This window comes from Physeter macrocephalus, chromosome 6 (assembly GCF_002837175.3).
Source record: "Physeter macrocephalus isolate SW-GA chromosome 6, ASM283717v5, whole genome shotgun sequence".
NCBI lineage: Eukaryota > Metazoa > Chordata > Mammalia > Artiodactyla > Physeteridae > Physeter > Physeter macrocephalus.
This window is the reverse complement of record NC_041219.1, coordinates 85,048,525-85,065,768: the sequence shown is the minus strand read 5'-3', so window position 1 is coordinate 85,065,768 and position 17,244 is coordinate 85,048,525. Positions and strand designations below refer to the sequence as shown.

Sequence of the window (17,244 nt, the reverse complement as noted above, 5' to 3'; positions counted from 1 at the left end):
GTGTCAGGCACTGGTAGTGTATTTAGGCCATTAATTATGAGCATTAATACACATAGCATCAGAGGAAATGCTCCAATGCTCCTCTGGCAACCCCCCCCCACCCCCATACACACACACAGTCCCCTCTCCTCTCCCTAAGTCCTTACCTCATTCCACATTGGAGGGATACTTGGAGGTGCCAAAGCTGGGGACGTTCTCTTGGTTCATATCAATAGGAGTGTCTGGGGTGAAGTAAACAGTGTAGTTAGGAGGGATTTTTCTGCATATGACCTTCACCCTGACCCAATAGCAAAGGGCTGGCTATGAAGGACAGCTTTGGAAGACAGAGTTGGGAAGTAGAGGGATGCTCTGTTTGGGAGATGGGGGCGGGGGGCGGGGGAGAAGCAGAGCTTGCGTGACCCCCTCCCAGCTGCAGCAGGACTATCTTATAAAGGTCTCCGTCCTGTGCTCCCGGGGAGGGCTGGACTGTGGACCCAAGCCGATTGGGTAGAAGGGGCGGAGGAACCCTCACTGTAGCTAAGAAAAGTCCTGTCTTTCCCTCTGGTGACAAATACGAAGCAGCTGACTTCTGCTACATCTTTGCCAGCACCCTAGCCCTTCCACCGACCTCCACATGTTCCTACCTGCCTGGATGTTCCTCTTGCCCATGAGACCCACAAAGAAGTCATGCATGTCACCTGCAGAAACAGGGCCCAACATTTTCAGCAGTGATAGTGAGGGGCCGATACATTTCCCCAGACATGTGTCAAGACTTCTGAGGTTGGGTTTCTGGTCTCTGTTTCAGTGTCTCACCACAGCTTACTCCCCGCAGTTAGCAGGCTGTCCCCTAAGCCCACCCTCTCTGTCTACCTCTCCCTCCCCCGCATTTCGAGAACTCTAAAATTCTCCCACCCAGCAGGTGCCTGGGTTAGAATCTTCACAGCCACCAAGAGATCCTCTTGGTTCCCACTAACCTACCAGTGGAGGAAGACTCCACCGCGCCCCGCACACCTGCTTCCTCTGGCTCTCAGCGGCCTCTCACATTCAGGAAAGGCTGGCCGAGCAGTTGCAGCTGGCATGTTGTTTGCGCCAGCTGAGCCGGGCCAGCCGGAATAGTCACTGGGCCCTGTGCCCATGGAGCTCTAGGCAAGTGGTCAGCAGAGATCGGGAGGGAGAAGAGGCTACTCACGTTTCTGGGGAAGTGACGACTCCTTAGGACCTGTGAAGCAAGAACAGGCATGTAACTGGGGAAAGGAATCTGCAAAGTGATGATTAGAAGGGGTTCAGATCACAGCCCTCAATAATTCACTAAGCCATCTCCAGTCTCCTTCCCACTCGAAGGGGTCTCCCAGGCCTATTTAATCTTCAGAATCCTGCCCCACACGCCCCTCTGCCCGGGGCTGCTTCCTACCCACGCTAGCCTTGCTCAGCACTTTGAGCAATCCATCCAGGGAGACTGAGCGGCTGTCATAGAGTCTCCGGAGCAACGACGGGGGCAGCTGGTAGAGATTCGAGTCCTTCTGGGGAGAGAAACAAAGAGGGCTGAGGAGGAGGCTCACACCCAATCCACTCACTCTTTCCCCACAAGAAATGGCCTCTTCTTGAGCTCATCACAGCTGAACTTAACATCCCATTTCTTTCAGGATTTCCTCTGGTTTACACTAGAAGAGAAGTAGGCTCTCAAAGTGTGGTCCATGGACCAGCAGCATCGCCGCTGGGAGCTTGTTAAAAATGCATAACCTTGGTCCTACGCCAGGCCTACTGAGACAGAATCTGCATCTTAACCAGGCCCCCAGGTGATTCATAGACGCAGCAAGGTTTGGGAAGCACATGTAAAAGGAACACACTGGCCATCCCTGTAGGCCGACCAACTGTCCCGGTTTGCCCAGGTATGTGGGGCTTTCAGTGTTCAAGCTGGGACAGTCCCAGGAAAGCTGGGACAGTTGGTCATGCTATATCCCACGCTCAAAGGGGACTGACCCTTGGGGCCCCCTCCCAGCTCCTGCCACCTCCCAGTGAGAAGGGCCATTGGTTCTTTTCTCCCTGGCACACCCGGAACCGGTTTGACCAACGATGTGGTTGCCCCACTAAGTGAATGAGCCAGGAATTCCCGCACTCCCAAGAAAGGCTCATCAGACAGAGCTAGTGTCCTCTGGTCTGTGCTCCACGATTGAGTCACAGACAGGACTCGGTCCTGGGGACAGGTGGGGGTAGGCAGCCAGGGCCACTAGCAATCCTGAAACTGCCCCCACTCTGCACTGTGTCCGTGGATGTTCCTCTCCCTGCGTTTCCCACCACCTCGCCCTCTCTTTTCTTCTCCATCAGGTTTCTGCCTCTGGTTTGCTCTCCCTCTCCCCTCTCTCCCCTGGATTTAGAATTTCACGAAGGCAGCATGCTCAGAATGAAGCCTCTTCTTCCCCTCCACAGATGAACCCCATTCTAGACCTGCTGCCAAACAGGGGTTCTTTCTCATCTTGGTGGTTTCTTTTTTAGCAACTTGGGCACAGCAGGATGGTTGGTGGGCACACATCACACACCCAGTTTATTGCCGCTGCAGAGAGATAATGACAATTGATCATGTTTGGAGATTTTCACCTTGAATCTCAGCGGTGCCTCTCTCTCCAGAGCCTAGGGGTCCTTGGGCGGCTGAGCACACGCAGATGGGCATTTACCCAGGATGCACCCACACACGTGCCAACCTGGCTGTCCAGGCGCACATACATGCTACTCCCGTTTCGTCCCAATCTCCCTCATCCTCTCGGACCTGCAGGGAGAAGGGGCAGGATGGCAATCTCTATTTTATTGACCAAGAGGGGCAAGGTCTCAAAGCAAGTTTGTCTCAGAGGAATAGACCCAGATATTCTGACTGTTTCCAGCTGGAACTTTGGGCTCCAAACACAGTGTCCAGTCCATATCTGGCACTCGCTGTGTGTTTTTTGAACTGGTTCTCGTCTTTTGGAACTGGTGCAACTGCTGCAAGGATGCCAACCTATCATGCCTTGGGACACCTCACCAGCTGGAGGAAGGCTGGTGATCTCTCTCTTTGCCCAGCCCACATCTTCCCACGCAGCCACTTCCCCAAATTGTTCAAATACTCTGCGCACCTTCTGTAATGAGATGCTAAACAGATCTGAGCTGGAGAGGCAGTTAGACTTCACACACTGAATTTGTAGTAAGTTCCACCTGTAATCATCTTAAAAGCATTCGTACTAATGTAACTGCTGTCTTTTCAAAACCTTGAGAAGACCTCCTCCCTGCTCTCCCCCAGTACCCCTACCCTGACAACTCCTACTCTTTTTCTTAGATGAACTCGGGAAATTGGGGCCCGACCTGTTTTGGATAGGTTTTTTTCCTATCCTGACCAAGCAGAGGCTAGAGGGAGACATGGGAGAGGAGGGAAGAAAGGGTTGGGATGTTAGGAGCACCTGAGGTTATTGGGGGTGGATGAGCAGGGGATAAGGGAATTTATGTGAATTTTGAAAAAAAATAATACATATAGCTGATAGGTAAAAGAGCACACAAATGACTATTGGGGAGAGAAGTTCTGACTGTGTTTCATACCATCCAGGAAGTGGGGAGGATCTGCCCCCCCTGCAAAGGGACAGAACCTGGGCTGGACCATAGGGAACCTGAGACCATGCTATCCTACCCCTCGCAGTACCATCCGATCACCAGGTCACCAGACAATCAACCAACCAAACAACATATTAGTGCCACACATTTTATGTACAAGGTGTCAAAGACATGCAGAGGGACAGAGATACTGACAGACATACTGAGAGAACATGAGGCCACTGGAGAGGCTGGGCTGTCCAACCCTCTGACGGGTAACTCCCAACCCGCCCGTCCCACCTTCCTCCCTACCACGGTCGGACAGGCAGAGTGCGGCCTTATGATGCTGCCCAGTACTCTGCCAGGCTGGGTGAGACAGAGGGGGTGCCTTACCTTGCTGTGGCTCCCACCAGGCACCACCTGTTCCTGTGACTCCTCACAGACCGCCCCAAAACTCCGAGCCAAGCTGAGGGCTAGGATAACTGCAAACAGCAGGGCACTCCTCATGATGCCTAGGAGTGCAGAGGGACAGGACAGAGGGAAGGCGAGGAGGAGGAGGACACAACACAGGCGCAAACATGGGAGACAGTCATGACTAGCAGCCTGGCTTGACCCTGCTTCCCCAGCCCCCAACTCTCCCGCCCAAGCCTTAGTGTGGGAGAGTCTCTGAGCTGGGAGGCGCTCAGTTTCCCTGCTCCCCCATCACATATTTCCCCAGGATATGCACCTGGCAATGAGCAATGGCGCAATAATGTGGGGGACTCTAGCCTCCCAGGGAAGATAATAGATTTATAGGACGTGCATGGGTCTATTTCCTTAGTCGGCTTGAGGAGGGATCCTGGATGCTATTTTCCAGCCCTAGGCACCCCAAGACTTAGGCAAAAACTTTCTAATATAGGAAGAATCAGTCTGTACCCACAGGCTCCAAATACTACATCAACCCCCACTGACTCCTTCTGTTCACCTTCCCAGTATCCTGCTCCCCGATCAGAGGCTGCCACCTTTATTTCCTCCTGACTCTGCCCCTGTCCTTTGGTGCCAGCTCCTGTCCATCCAACATTCTGCCGCTTGTGCCTACCTGTGGAGCAGCTCTGAGCCTGGGGCAGATGGTCTGGCAGGATCAGGAAGCTGGCCGGGAGCACTGTCCGCTCCCCACACACGCTGCTGGTGCTGCCGTGAAGAGAGAAACAGGGAGTGGAGGGGCTTGGGGAATGTGGCAGGAGCTCCGGCCCAGCTCCCAGATAAAGGCTCTGGGAGGGTCTGGGGGAGCCGGGGGAGGGGCTGAGAATCACCAATCCCAGGGTGGCTGGAGGGGAGGGGGAGGCTGGTGGGGGGAAGAGGGATATAGGCTGCAGCCACACACACACACACACACACACACGCACACACACGCACGCACACACACGCACAACACGCACACGCGCACACACGCACACACTCACACACACACAGCACAAACCCAGCAGTGAGCAGGGGTTATCCAGCAGCCCACAGTCCAATAGCCCCTGAGCTGTGCATGCTAAGGGATGATGTTGCGTATGGTTTGTCACAAAATTTCCATGCCGGAGCCAACTCAATAGGTGCGGTCCCTGGGCTCTTTCTCCTCCTTGTCCACCCACCAGCTTTGCCCTTTAAACTTCCAGCCTCAAATGCCTGGCCAAAACAATTTCCGCCAGGTGCTGCTCTGGCCCTTCCACCACCAGGATGAGCAGGCTCAGGTCCCTGACGATTGAGAGGTGAGTCTGGCACACCCTCCAGTCCTCAGTTCTCCCTCTGTCCTCCTCCCAGCTGGAGCTGACCCATCGCGTTGGTCCTCAGGCCAGTAGGGTTGGTACTTCTCCCCACTAGTGAATGCAGAAAACTCCAGGGTCTGCCCCGCTCCACCTCCCCAGCGCCAGAGCCTCTCCCCATGGCCTCCCACCCCACGCTTGACCCCTGAATCAGCCTGACGTAGTTGCATCCTTCCAGGGTTCTGACTTCTATCCTTCCTGCTGTGATCTCTGAAAGGAGGGACAGAGCACCACGGCTGAGCTGTTCCCCTACCCTCACCCCCACTCCAGCACTGATCTCTTAATTGCTTCTTTTTCTCCTCACAGTTGCATTTTTTTCCCACTCTAATCTGTCTCCCTACAGCTCAGGCATCTTCTCCCCTGAACTTTCAAGCCTCTAGTTCTCACCCCACGGTCGAGGGGCCTTATTCTGCTCACTTCACACCCAAGGTAAGAGAATCCCAGGGGAGAGGCAGAGTCCGCATCTGACCCAGGTCCAGAGAGAAAAGACCCAGAGAGAAAAACATACTGCTGTAGGAGATGAGGGCAGGGAAAGTGAAAGCCGGCTCCAGAGCAATCATCACTCTTAGCGTTTATAATGGGTGCAGAATTTGAACATTTGCAAGACGCTTTGGCAGAGAGCAATCCAACTGATTTTCATCACCTCCACCGTGTGAGTAGGAAATATTCCTGTTTTCAGATGAGAGAACTGAGGCTCAAAAAATTCAGGCACATACTCTAGGACATACTGCTGTTGGAGCCTCAAATTCAGGTTTTTCTCACTCCAAACCTCCCCTTCATCTTACTGCACTGGTCTGTACTTTGACCAGTAAGGGAACAGTTAAGTCTCCCAGAGGGAGTTGGGGGTCTACCTCTCCAAAAGACCTGGAGATTTGGGACCTTGTACTCTTCTACATCTTGGGATTGGGAAGAGAATCATAGCTCTGTTGCATATTTACTACAAAGACTTCTGCTCACCAGCACCTTCCCCAATCACCCTATTTAAAATTACTACCACTCCATTCTCCATATCCCTTCATTTCTTTTCTTCATACATCAAACATACTATAATTTTACTTATAGTCTGTCTACCCACATCCCACCAGAATATCAGCATTATAAGGGCAAGGACTTTCGTCGCTTTACTGTTGGATTCCTAGCTCTGTAGTGCTTGGCATATAATAGGTGCTCAATAAAAATTTATTTATAAAACAAAAGAGGAAGTCTGAGTCCAGCTTCTTGCATTGCGGCCCACAATGTGGATCCTCCACAGAGCCTCTCAAGCACTGCTAGGGCCTGAAATGTTTGTCTCCCCACCCTACCCACCCTGGGGTTTGGGCCATACTGAGAAGTCATTCCGGCTTCACAGGGCCCCATGTTCGTCCCCGAGTGAGGGAAGCAGCTAGGTCTCAAGGCCCCTTAATTATGTGAGAGGCCAAAGGGGCCTCATTAAAGGCTTCCCATTACCCAGCTAATTACAGGGCTCTGTGGGGCAACCATGGCCCAGGACTCAGGGTTGGGAGCCTTTAGTGGAATAAAGGGTAGAAGTGGAAGGCTGTTTACATGTTAATGGAATGACTGGTTCATTCCTTTGAGAAGCTCAGATGCTATTCCTAATTGGACCTGGCCATCTCCCACCTCCTCCTCTTCTCCTCCCTCACCAATCTGGAAAAGGAGGTCCAAGCTGGGCAGGCTGGAGGAAATTGGGGGTGCAGTAGGAAGAATGTGTTAGACTGAGGACTAAGAACAAAAGCCTCCTGGGTCCCATCTCTACATCAGCCTCCCTCCCCCATCAACCCATCCATCCCTGCCCCCAAGCCCTGGGACTAGGGAAGCAAGGCTTCAGCAAAGGTCCGTCATGAATAATGTCCTTTGATGATCAGGCATCTCACAGAGGATGGCAGGAGCCAAGGATGGGGGGAGCAAGGGAATGGCAGGGAGAATTGATCACCCCTTGATCTCTGGGATTAGCAAAGACTTGAAAGAGCTGATGCTAAGTCAGAGGTGATGAAGGAGGGAGGCTTCGGAGGGCTAGGGCAGGCTGCGCTTCACTTTGCCCACGAATCATATGCAAATGGCATGTAAAGCAGGTGCTGCAGCTACAGAGAACCTAGGTGTTTTTCCTTTGAACACTTACTCTTTGAGCCACACCTCAGACACTAACTGTCGCTGGCCTAGCGGAGCAGGATCCCTAGCAGATCCTCCCTCTGGAGCCCCCCCTCTTTATTGCTGGTGCAGGTTGGGGGTGAAGGCAGTAAAACACTGAGCTGAGATGCTTTAGTCGGCCATTCCCAGGGGTCAAGGTGGGGCACGTGCCTGTGCGCGCGACCTGGCCTGCGTATGTCCACCACATGCACAGCTTGGGCGCAACATGTGGACCCCTTCGACATCCTGGAGGGGTGCTGCAGGCTGCTGAGGGAGGGGGTTGGGCCATACGTGACACTGGGTGGAGATACCAGTGAGGAATGGAAGGATGCCGAGTCCTGTGGCCAGGACACAGCCGGGAGACAACCCACAGCACAAGAAGAGTCCCTCAGAGCCTGGGGAAGAAATGGGCTGAGCCAAGAGGGCTGAGCTAGAGCTGGTTTGTGCTGTGAGATGCTCGAATGGCCCCTCTTGGGGGTTAGGGGACTCCAGGATGGCTTGTGCCCCTCAGAGGCTCAAACAGCCTAGACTTCGAGAGAGCTGGACTGGCTGTGAGCAGGGGTGGGCAGCAGAACTTCAGCTTCTCCCATCATGATGGAGCCAATTCAAGCCCTATAACACAGGTGGGGAAACTGAACCCCTATAGGCTTCAGGGGACAAAAACACACACTCCTGAGCTCCAGAAGAGAAGAGAAGCAGAGACAGGAAAGAGGAGGAGTGAGGGAGAGATGGGAGAGTAAAGAAGAGAGGACCCCCGGCCCTGCAACCTCCCTCAGCCTAGCATCTATCCACATGACTGACGGGGGGAGGACAGGAAAGAGAGCAGGGGCCCCAGCCCTCCCCCCTCCTACCATTCCCAGCCCAGAGGGCTGACAGTGCCTTCAGCCCTGGGAAAGGAAAAGCAGGATAGGGAGCAGCAGCTGCATATTCTCCTGAAATTGCTTCTGAAAATGACCAGACACTTCACTGGGAAAGTGACGACAATTTGGGCCCTGGGAGCAGGAGATGAGGCGGAGAGCGGGGGCAGTCAGGCTCTGGTCACCACCCCCCTCTCCGCCTGGTTCTCAGAAGTAAAGGACGGGGGAACTGTTGGGGGTGGCGGAAGGGCGGCCAGAGCCCCAACTCTGGACACGGCTCCCCACGACAGCTCTAACCCCTCACCCACTGGGAAGAGCTGCCTCCCTGGGCCCCATCTCAGCTCAGAGAAGGGTGTGCCAGAACACGGGGCTGGCTTGTGCTGTGAGGGCTAGATTAATCTGCAGCCAAGAGGATGAGCTAATCAGGTCTCCCGCCAGCATAATTACCTGGGGAGTGAGCTGCCTGTTAGTGGAAGCTGAGGTGGAGGGAGACCCCAGCCTCAAGGCACAGTGAGCTCAGCAGAGACAGGGAAGAGGCAGGGAAGGTAGAAAGGTACAAAAGGAGGCAGAGCTGTCCAGACAGAAACAAAAGGCAGCCATTTATTTGTATGCTCGCACAGAGCGCAGTCTACCTTTTACTTCAAACACAGGAGCTGCTTGTTCCCCAAAGGTAGAGAGCAGAGTGGGAGAGGCTTAGACAAGACAGAATCTATGAGGAAACAGCCATGAAGGAAGTGGGGGAGGGTGATATTTAAAGCATTATACAAACTCTTACGTGTTAACATTAGTCAGAGCCCACAGCAACGGGGACAACGAGATGGTGTGAGACAGTTGGAAACCAAGAAAGAAATAATGACGATAACACATGGAAAATAAATGAAGACGGGAGGGAAGAGGTCAGTCATAGGGATGGGAGAGTCCGGGTGGGGGCGCGTGTCCTCCTGTCAAGTGCCACCAGCTGCAGGCCCCAGCTGTGGGGCAGTGATTAGTAAGATAACTGTTGGCAGCAGCCTGGCATCTCTGGTGTATGGAAAGGAAAGGGGTGCCAGGGGGCAGGTGTGACAAAGCCCAGTGCTGAGCTTGGGGTGGAGGGGGCTATGGAGCCGGGGACCCTGCATTCCCCAGCTCACCTCAGCTCGCATGAGCCCTCCAGCCTTGGGCCTCTTTCCGGGCTAAATCTCCAAAGGATCCCAGTTTCTGCCAAGACAGGGATCCTCACTTCTTCCCTCCAGGGACACACTTAATGAATCAGCTCATTGGCCACCTGCGACCTGAGCCCCATCCCCGACTGCCCCACCCCCACCCCAGTCTCTCCAAACCCCGCCAGAGCTCAGCCGGTCAAGGAGCCCGGAGACAATTTCCCTTCTTTTTCATTCTTATTATCTGCATTAGCTGGCTCCAAGGAGCCTGAGGAGAGGAAAAGGAGGGGGGCAGAGGATCTAAGTACAAGCCAGTGAAAAGATGGGTGAACAGGGACCCACCCACATGACCAAACGTTTGCAAAGCCTCTTGTTTTATTAGTGGGCCAAGAGGCTGAGGGCGGGAGGAAGCTAAGTTTGGAGAGAGGATTGGAAAGGATTGGGAGAAGCAAGGTCCTCTTCAAGGGTTCTGCACTCTCTGAGCCCCACCCCCCATCAGAGGGTTCAGGCACGGGAGCCTCCCACGAAGGTGGGTGGGTGGGAGTAGGGCTGGTGCTGGTCCAGGAAGAAGAAACTGCTGCACCTCCTCACTGTACAGTCACCTCCAGGCAACGACTCCCCTTCTTCTTGCAGCTCAGCTTGCCATTCCCACCACCCCCAGGGCCCTGGATGACCTTGACAGCCAAGCTGCTCTCCTTGAACCTCACTGAGAACCTGGAGGGGGAACAGACAGAAAGACAAAGCTAGTGCCTTCATCCCTTCACCCCTACTCCTGTATTTTCACGGTGGCTTCCCCTCCCCTTCTTGAGGCAAGTACATCCCCCCACCAGCCCCCTATGTCAGAAGACTCAAGGCCGCAGAGAACTTGGGTGGCCCTGACCTGACATAGTACGCTTCACTTTCTGACAGGACAAATTTTCCCGGTCACAATGACCGCCAGCTTGGTCATCTGCCCCAAGCCATCCCTCACCCCCAGCTCATGGCCTTACTCCTCAGTCACGGTGACTGGAAGCTGCCTCTGCGTGGCATCCAGCACAGCCTGGTACATTTTGGTCAGCAGTTCAATCACATGCTCGCTGACCAGCAGGAAGTCCCCCTTGGAGCCCACTGATGATATCTTAGGAAGGACAGAAACAGCAGGGAAGGGATTCATTTTTTTCTCCTCAGGAGCAGCCTGGGAGATATCAAAGGCCCAGAGCGAGAGGTGTGCTCTCCATGGCCTCCAGCTCGCCCCAGCCCTGGGATGCCCACCACCTTCTCCAGTCTGAGGCCCTGCCCCCACCCAGCTCTGATACCTCACTCAGATGCAAGCTAAAAAGCCCATCCTTGAAGCTGGTGACTGACACCCCGACCACACCGTTTAGTGCGATGACAGTCTTGGCCTGGGAATTCTTGGTGTCTGAGATAATCACATGCCCCTTGGTCAGAAGGAGAATTCGAGAAGAAGTCTAGGGACAGAACAGGAAAGGGTGAGGAAGGGTTGCGATGCATCCCCACCCTTCCAGCTACCAGCCGAGGCTCTGGATCAGGCTGGGGGAGGAGTTCAGGATATGGGCCTTCACCTTGCCATTGCCACGGTTGACCTTCATCACAGTCTCAGCCACCAGAACAGGCCCTTCCTCCCTGCCCTTCAGCTTCTGTAGCTTGGGGTTTCCTTGCAGCCCAATGTAGTCACCGTGGAATGGAATAGGGACACTGAGGACACACAGGAGGTACGCAGTGGAGATAAGGTCCTTACCTCCGACCTCCAAGGTCCTTGTACCTCCCCCCGAGTTCCCATCTTGGTCCTCCCGTGCTCCATCCCCCACCCTCCGCCGTACCCTGTGTCTCAGCAGTTCTCAGAGCACGGTCCAGGACCGACATCAGCATCCCCTAGGACCTTGTTAGAAAGGCAAATTCTTTGGCCCCACCCCAGACCTCCTAAATCAGAAACTCTGAGGAGGGCATGCAGCAACCTGGCTGTTATCCAGCCTGCCAGGTGATTCTGAGGCACACTAAAGTTTGAGAACCACAGCTCTGGTCCACCTGGGGAATCTTCTCTTTGCTATTGATGAAACTGCACAGGGTCTGGGAGGCACTCACCTCTGGGGGTATGAAGACTTCTTGCCCTTGAACAGTTCGCTGGCACAGAGCTTCTCCCTTAGGACCTCTACCTGCTTCGGGGACAGCTGATCCCGGAATTTCTTGCACTGTGACAGGGGAGGGGAAGGAGGACACTTCAGAGAGGGCAGGGGCTGGAGGAGCACTGGGGAGGGGAAGGGGGACTGAGGGATGCTGGGGGAGGGGGATGGAAACAGTCAAATACAAGCCCCAGGAGGGCTGTGTGCCCACGGCACAGCACAAGGCCTACTCCCAGACGGGTGCTCAAAAGTATTTCTTGAGTAGAACAACTCTGTGCTAAGTGAAATAAGCCAGACAAAAGGACAAATGTGGCATGAGTTCACTTATATGACGTACCTAGAACAGTTAAATTCATAGAAACAGAAAGTAGATCATACTTTCTGGGGGCTGAGGGACAGAAGAATGGGGAGTTATTGCTTAATGTGTACAGAGTTTCAGTTTGGGATGATGAAAAGTAGTATGGAGACAGATGGCGGTGATGGTTGCACAACAATGCGAATGTGCTTAATGCCACTGAACTGTTTACTTAAAAATGGTTAAAATGGTAAATTTTATGTATTACCACACACACAAAAAATTAAGTGGAAGAGGGAGGCAGAAGAGGAAAATCAGGAGGAGGAGAAAAAAAAAAAAAAGACAAATGAGAGAGGAGTTGCCTGAGCACCAGGAGAGGCTGCCCAGGCCCCGCTCACCTTCCATTGGTAGAAGAGCTTCTGAAGCTCATGGTTAGCTGTGTTGAAGTACTTGTAAGGGGCGGCTGGCCACCTTCTGTCCAAGACATTGGTAGACGGCAAATCATTCTTCAGCCCCAGTAGGAATTTCCGTGCCTGGGTTGGGAGCAGGCGGGTTGGGAGTAGGATGATGAGAAGACCGCCTGACAGGCAAACTGGCACCCAGATCCCACCACTTTAAGGGAGAAGGGCACCCACAGGGTGAAGCAACAAGTGGAGCTGAGGAGATGGAAGGGAGTCCCCTCCTGATCTCTTTCAGTGTGAATGTAGACTTGAGGTTGGGCAGTAAGAGCGTGAACGAGAGATGGAGGGGAGAGAAGGAGTCGTTCCAAGCAGACACCTTCTACCCAGGGTAGTGAGGTGGGAGGAGCAATATGAAAACTGGCCTTAATATTTTGCTTCTGTAGCTTCCTATTCTCGAGGCTCATAATTGCCTACAGATGGCTGCCCCACTGTCTGTGTTAGCTATTGGACAGGTACCAAATCTTCCCTCCTCTCTGCTCAGTCAAGCCCAACACCTCAACCTGGCATTCAAAGTCCTCTACTTAGAGTCCAACCTCATATCACAGGATCCCCTGCATTATCTTATCCTGGCACACCAACCGGACTGGACTCCCGACTTGCCCTCTGCCCAGCCCCTTCATTATCACTCTGTGCCTTAGCTCATGCTGCTCTCAGCTCAACTCTGCCAACCCAGATTCTACCTATCCTTTGAGATGCAGCTCAAAGCTCTCACAGATTCCCTGGGCCAGTGGTGTCTCTCCTTTCTTTGAAGCCCCATAGCACTTTGTCTATACATTTGTTTTTGTACTACCGTGATTTGCATGGAAATCTCCCTCTTCTACAGGGTGAGTCTCTGGGAGTCAGGATGCTAGGTCCTGAGTTTTTTTGCCATTCAACATCACTGAGCATCTGTTCTGTGCCTGGCATTGTTCTAGGTATGGGGACACAGCAGTGAACAGAGTAAACAAAGTCTCTTCTCACTGACTTTACATTCTACTGTGGGTGGAGAAGGAGACAGCCCACAAGCAAATAAACATAGACTGTAGCTTCCAATAATTATATATGCTATGATGCAAAAAAAAGCAGAACTGAGACAGGAATGAGTGGTAGCATATTCCAGACAAGAAGGAAAGCCAGTGTGACTGGCCTAAATTGAGCAAGAGAAGAAAAGATCAGAGAGTAGGTTAGCCAAGGAGAGATCATGAAGGGGCTTGTAGGCTGTGGTAAGGACATTTGGCTTTACGTGGAGTGAAATGGAACACCTTTAGAGGGTCTTAGGGGAAGAGTGACATAATCTGACTTAAGGTTTTACTTTTTAAAATGTAATACAAGCTTATTTTATTTTGAAAATTTTTTAATTTGAGTGACAGTTGAAACAACATTGCAATGAACATCTGAATAACATATACTTCTCACCTAAATTCACCAGCTGATAATGTTAACATCGTACCCTACCTTTGTGCTCTAACACACGCACACATAAATACAAATGCGTGTCAGTATATAAATACACGCATATGTACAAATCTTGGCTACTATAGCATCCTAAAGTAGGTTACAGTTAGCATGACATTTTCCTCTAAAGCTTAAGCACGCATTGCCCAAGAACCAGGGTATTTTCCTACACAATCATAATTCTATCACCATACCTAAGAAAATTAACATTAATTGGACACACTCACCCAACAGTAATGTATATGCAAATCTCTTCTAATGTCCTTTATAAACTTTAAAAATGTACTCTTTGACTTTTTTTTTATTTTTCCTGATCCAGGATCCAATCAAGTTTCACCCGTGGCATTTGACTGTTTAGTCTCCCCCAATCTAGAACAAGGACTCTTTAAGTCTTTGTATCTCAGGGAGCACCTAGCACCCTGTTTATTTATGGGATAGAATTACTGAAGGTATAGAAAATGACTTGACCTTGAACACTTCCAAATTTTTGGAATTTTTGTGAAAACTTTTTACTGAGATATTAGGTTAAAAAACTAAAATAGAAAAAGGCAGAACACATAGTATATTGCTGTAACTCTCCAGGAACTATCCAAGCTCTTTGTATCTTCCACTACAAAGATCTAGTGGGCTTGGTCTAATCACCCTGGAGTCCCCAGTCTTTGGCCTGGTTTGATTTAATTCAACAAACATTCCTTAGCATGTCCCATAATCCCCCATGTTCCAATTGATGTGGAGATTCTGAGGTTTTTCTTTTTTGTTTTTTCAGATCTAGAAAGTTCTGCTTTTCCCTATGCAGCCCTCCTGCCCGCAGGTCTACCCAGAGCCATGGATACCTGGGTTGCCCAGGCCTCTGTGAGTGTGTTGGGAGTGGTGAGGCAGGAAGGAGAGGAGAACAGTCATAGGTGGTGGTTAAAACTAGAGTCAAATAGCTTGTATCCCAGCTCTACCACATACCAGCTATGGAACTCCTACAAGTTATTCAACCTCTCTGGGCCTTAGTTTTTACCAATAAAATGAGAGAAAGAGTTTATTTTAAAAAAACATATACTTTGAATAACAATTTTCTGGGCACGTTTAACTAACCTAGGTAAGAAAACCATGGTGCTGTTTAATTGTAAATAGATTGATAAAAGATTGGACCAATACTTGATGTGTACAATTTTAGTATATAGGGTTTTGTGCTTTTTAAAAAAAAAAGGTCGGGACTTCCCTAGTGGTGCAGTGGTTAAGAATCCACCTGCCAATGCAGGCGACACGGGTTCGATCCCTGGTCCGGGAAGATCCCACATGCTGCGGAGCAAATAAGCCCGTGCACGACAACTACTGAGCCCCCTTGCCACAGTTATTGAATCCCACAAGCCTGGAGCCTGTGCTCTGCAACAAGAGAAGCCACCGCAATGAGGAGCCAGCGCACCGCAACGAAGAGTAGCCCCTGCTCGCCACAACTAGAGAAAAGCCCATGCGCAGCGACAAAGACCCAAAGTGGCCAAAAAAAAAAAAATCCAATTAATTAATTAATTATAAAATAAAATGAGGGAAATATAAGGGCCTACCTCAGAGGGTTGTTGAAAGCATTAGAGTTAATGCACGTAAAGGGCTCAGCACATAGTAAGTGAGTTATAGGCAAGGCAATGGCAAAATATGGACTAGTCAGAAACACTGGGGCAATCAATGCCCTGTGGTCCCTATACGCAGACTTCCACAGTGGGTTTGATTTATTGAAATACTGGTCTAAAGGCAACAGCTCCTGTGGTGACATTCAGCAGATGCCTGATGATATACAGGTGAAAGAGAAGGTAGACTAGAGGTCATTCAGGAGATAAGAGCAAAATCAGATTACAGGTCTCAGGTGTGCAGCAAGAGAGCACGTACTCTGGTAAGGCAGACACCCTGGAGCCTGCCTGAGGAGAGCCCTGGCAATGGAAGAGGCCTAGGACAACGGAGCTTCCCTGGGGAGGGGGAGGAGGACACAGTGAAGACTCAGGGAGGTGGAGGAAGAGGCCCAGAGCCCCCATTCCTCAACTTAGCCGAGGGAACAGAGAGGAGCTCCAAAGCATCTCGTGTCTTTACGAGCAAAGTCAGTAAGAGTCCTAACAACCGTCAAAAATCAAATCAGCCGAGATCAGTTCTAATTCACTCCAGCCCTGTCCAAGATCTCCCGCTCTTCTCTCTGATCTTTCCCAACGTTTCAATGGAGTGCTGCTCTCCCCCATCTGGTTTCCCCCGCAACACTTCTCAGCAGCACTACTGCTATTGGATATATGTCTCTGGAAATCACCCCTCTCTGTCCCTGTTTTCCTCTCACTGGAAACTGTCCATAGTTTGAACGACCAGGCCTGCTCTTGGTTTCTTCCTGCCCACCCTGACCCGAGTCCTCCAGAGTTAAGGTCCTTCCTGAGATTCAGTTTCAGCCTAGTCTGCTACAGTGTCAGAAGAGATAGAAGGAAGATATGATTCCTCCACCTTCACCCCCAACCCTAAAATGAATCTCGGGAGGTTGGGTTACTTAACCCTATGTGTGTCCTCTCTCTGCTCTTCAGTGAGGCTCAGCCTCTTCAACTGTTGTTAACCACCTAGCCCCAGTCTCTTCTCCAGCCTACTCACAATGGACTAGTTGGTGGGTGTGCTGGGACCCCTTCCTGCCACAAGGTTGCCTGCAGTGTCTATTCATGCCAAAATGTGCTCTGATTCTGCCCCCAGGCCCCTCGGCGCTGGGGCCCTCCCCGTGCAGGCTGCTGCCCCATCCCCTCTGCTCCCAGGGTTTAAGTACATCAGATAGAGGAGGCTCTTGGGGAAAAGCTTTGAGTCACCTCCTCTCAAACCCCACATACTTCCTCTTCCCAACCTGTCCCTCCCTCCTCAATGCCCCGTTTCCACCCTCAATCCCCACCACTTACTATGCTCTTGTAGATGAAATTTGACAAGGTGAGGGCAGCCCCTGACCGGAAGTACTTTCGATAATTCTTGCGGGCCTGGCAGGGGCATACAAGAAAAGGGCCAAAGTAAAGATAGAGAGTTGTACCTGGAAGATAGAAGACAGGCCTAGAAGAGGTTCTACTATTTTTCAACCACACAAAGAACTGAGTAAGATAAAGAGCTGAGACTATAGCTGGAGGGAGAGAGTAAAGTCAGACAAGCTGGCAATCAGAAGGACACTCAAAGCAGAAGGCAGAGCTCTGCTGCTAAGTCAGAAACACACCCAAGCATATATTCAGATCTCCCCAATATGCATCCACACTCCCAGACACACACAGAGCAGACCCAGAAACACACCGAGACAGACACACCATCACACAGAGGTGTGTCCTGGGTGCGGGCAGGACCTTCTCTCTGCTACTCTTCCCCACCAGCAGCAGCTGGCATGACCAGGAGGAGCCACGTGAGGGGAGGAAACCCCTCTCCCTTCCCCATTACCTTCCAACCTCTCACAAAAGCCTGGATCAACAATGCTGATGCCTTCATCTTCCCATACCGTTTCTTTTGCTGTAGAAAA

The 17,244-nt window shown here is 51.6% G+C and overlaps 2 protein-coding genes across 8 annotated transcripts in view; both read right to left on the bottom strand.

Annotated features, from left to right (window-relative positions):
- Nucleotides 1-146: 146 nt before the first annotated feature.
- TAC3 (tachykinin precursor 3) lies at nt 147-4,701 on the bottom strand. 2 transcript variants are annotated; one of them, XM_028491223.2, is made up of 6 exons: nt 4,610-4,701; nt 3,925-4,043; nt 1,391-1,499; nt 1,169-1,198; nt 624-677; nt 147-221 (listed from the first exon to the last, which is right to left on the bottom strand). In XM_028491223.2, the coding sequence occupies exons 2-6, from the start codon at nt 4,036-4,038 to the stop codon at nt 148-150; spliced, it is 381 nt and encodes a 126-aa protein (XP_028347024.1). In that variant the 5' UTR covers nt 4,039-4,043; nt 4,610-4,701; the 3' UTR covers nt 147. The 2 variants fall into 2 exon arrangements, with proteins under 2 accessions (XP_028347024.1, XP_054941555.1); XM_055085580.1 differs by lacking the exon at nt 147-221 and having other exon boundaries at nt 232-677; nt 4,610-4,679.
- MYO1A (myosin IA) overlaps nt 4,643-17,244 on the bottom strand; it is a 26,649-nt gene continuing 14,047 nt past the window's right edge. For 4 of the 6 annotated variants that reach the window (XM_028491224.1, XM_055085577.1, XM_055085576.1 and 1 more), the window contains 8 exons: nt 17,166-17,234; nt 16,649-16,723; nt 12,255-12,389; nt 11,524-11,630; nt 11,004-11,136; nt 10,737-10,889; nt 10,431-10,558; nt 9,799-10,155 (listed from right to left, as the gene is read on the bottom strand). In XM_028491224.1, coding sequence (XP_028347025.1) covers nt 10,029-10,155; nt 10,431-10,558; nt 10,737-10,889; nt 11,004-11,136; nt 11,524-11,630; nt 12,255-12,389; nt 16,649-16,723; nt 17,166-17,234 — 927 coding nt within the window. In that variant the 3' untranslated portion in view covers nt 9,799-10,028. Of the gene's footprint in view, nt 4,702-9,798; nt 10,156-10,430; nt 10,559-10,736; nt 10,890-11,003; nt 11,137-11,523; nt 11,631-12,254; nt 12,390-16,648; nt 16,724-17,165; nt 17,235-17,244 lie in introns of those variants that run through there. The other 2 variants (XM_055085575.1, XM_055085579.1) reach the window with 2 other exon arrangements.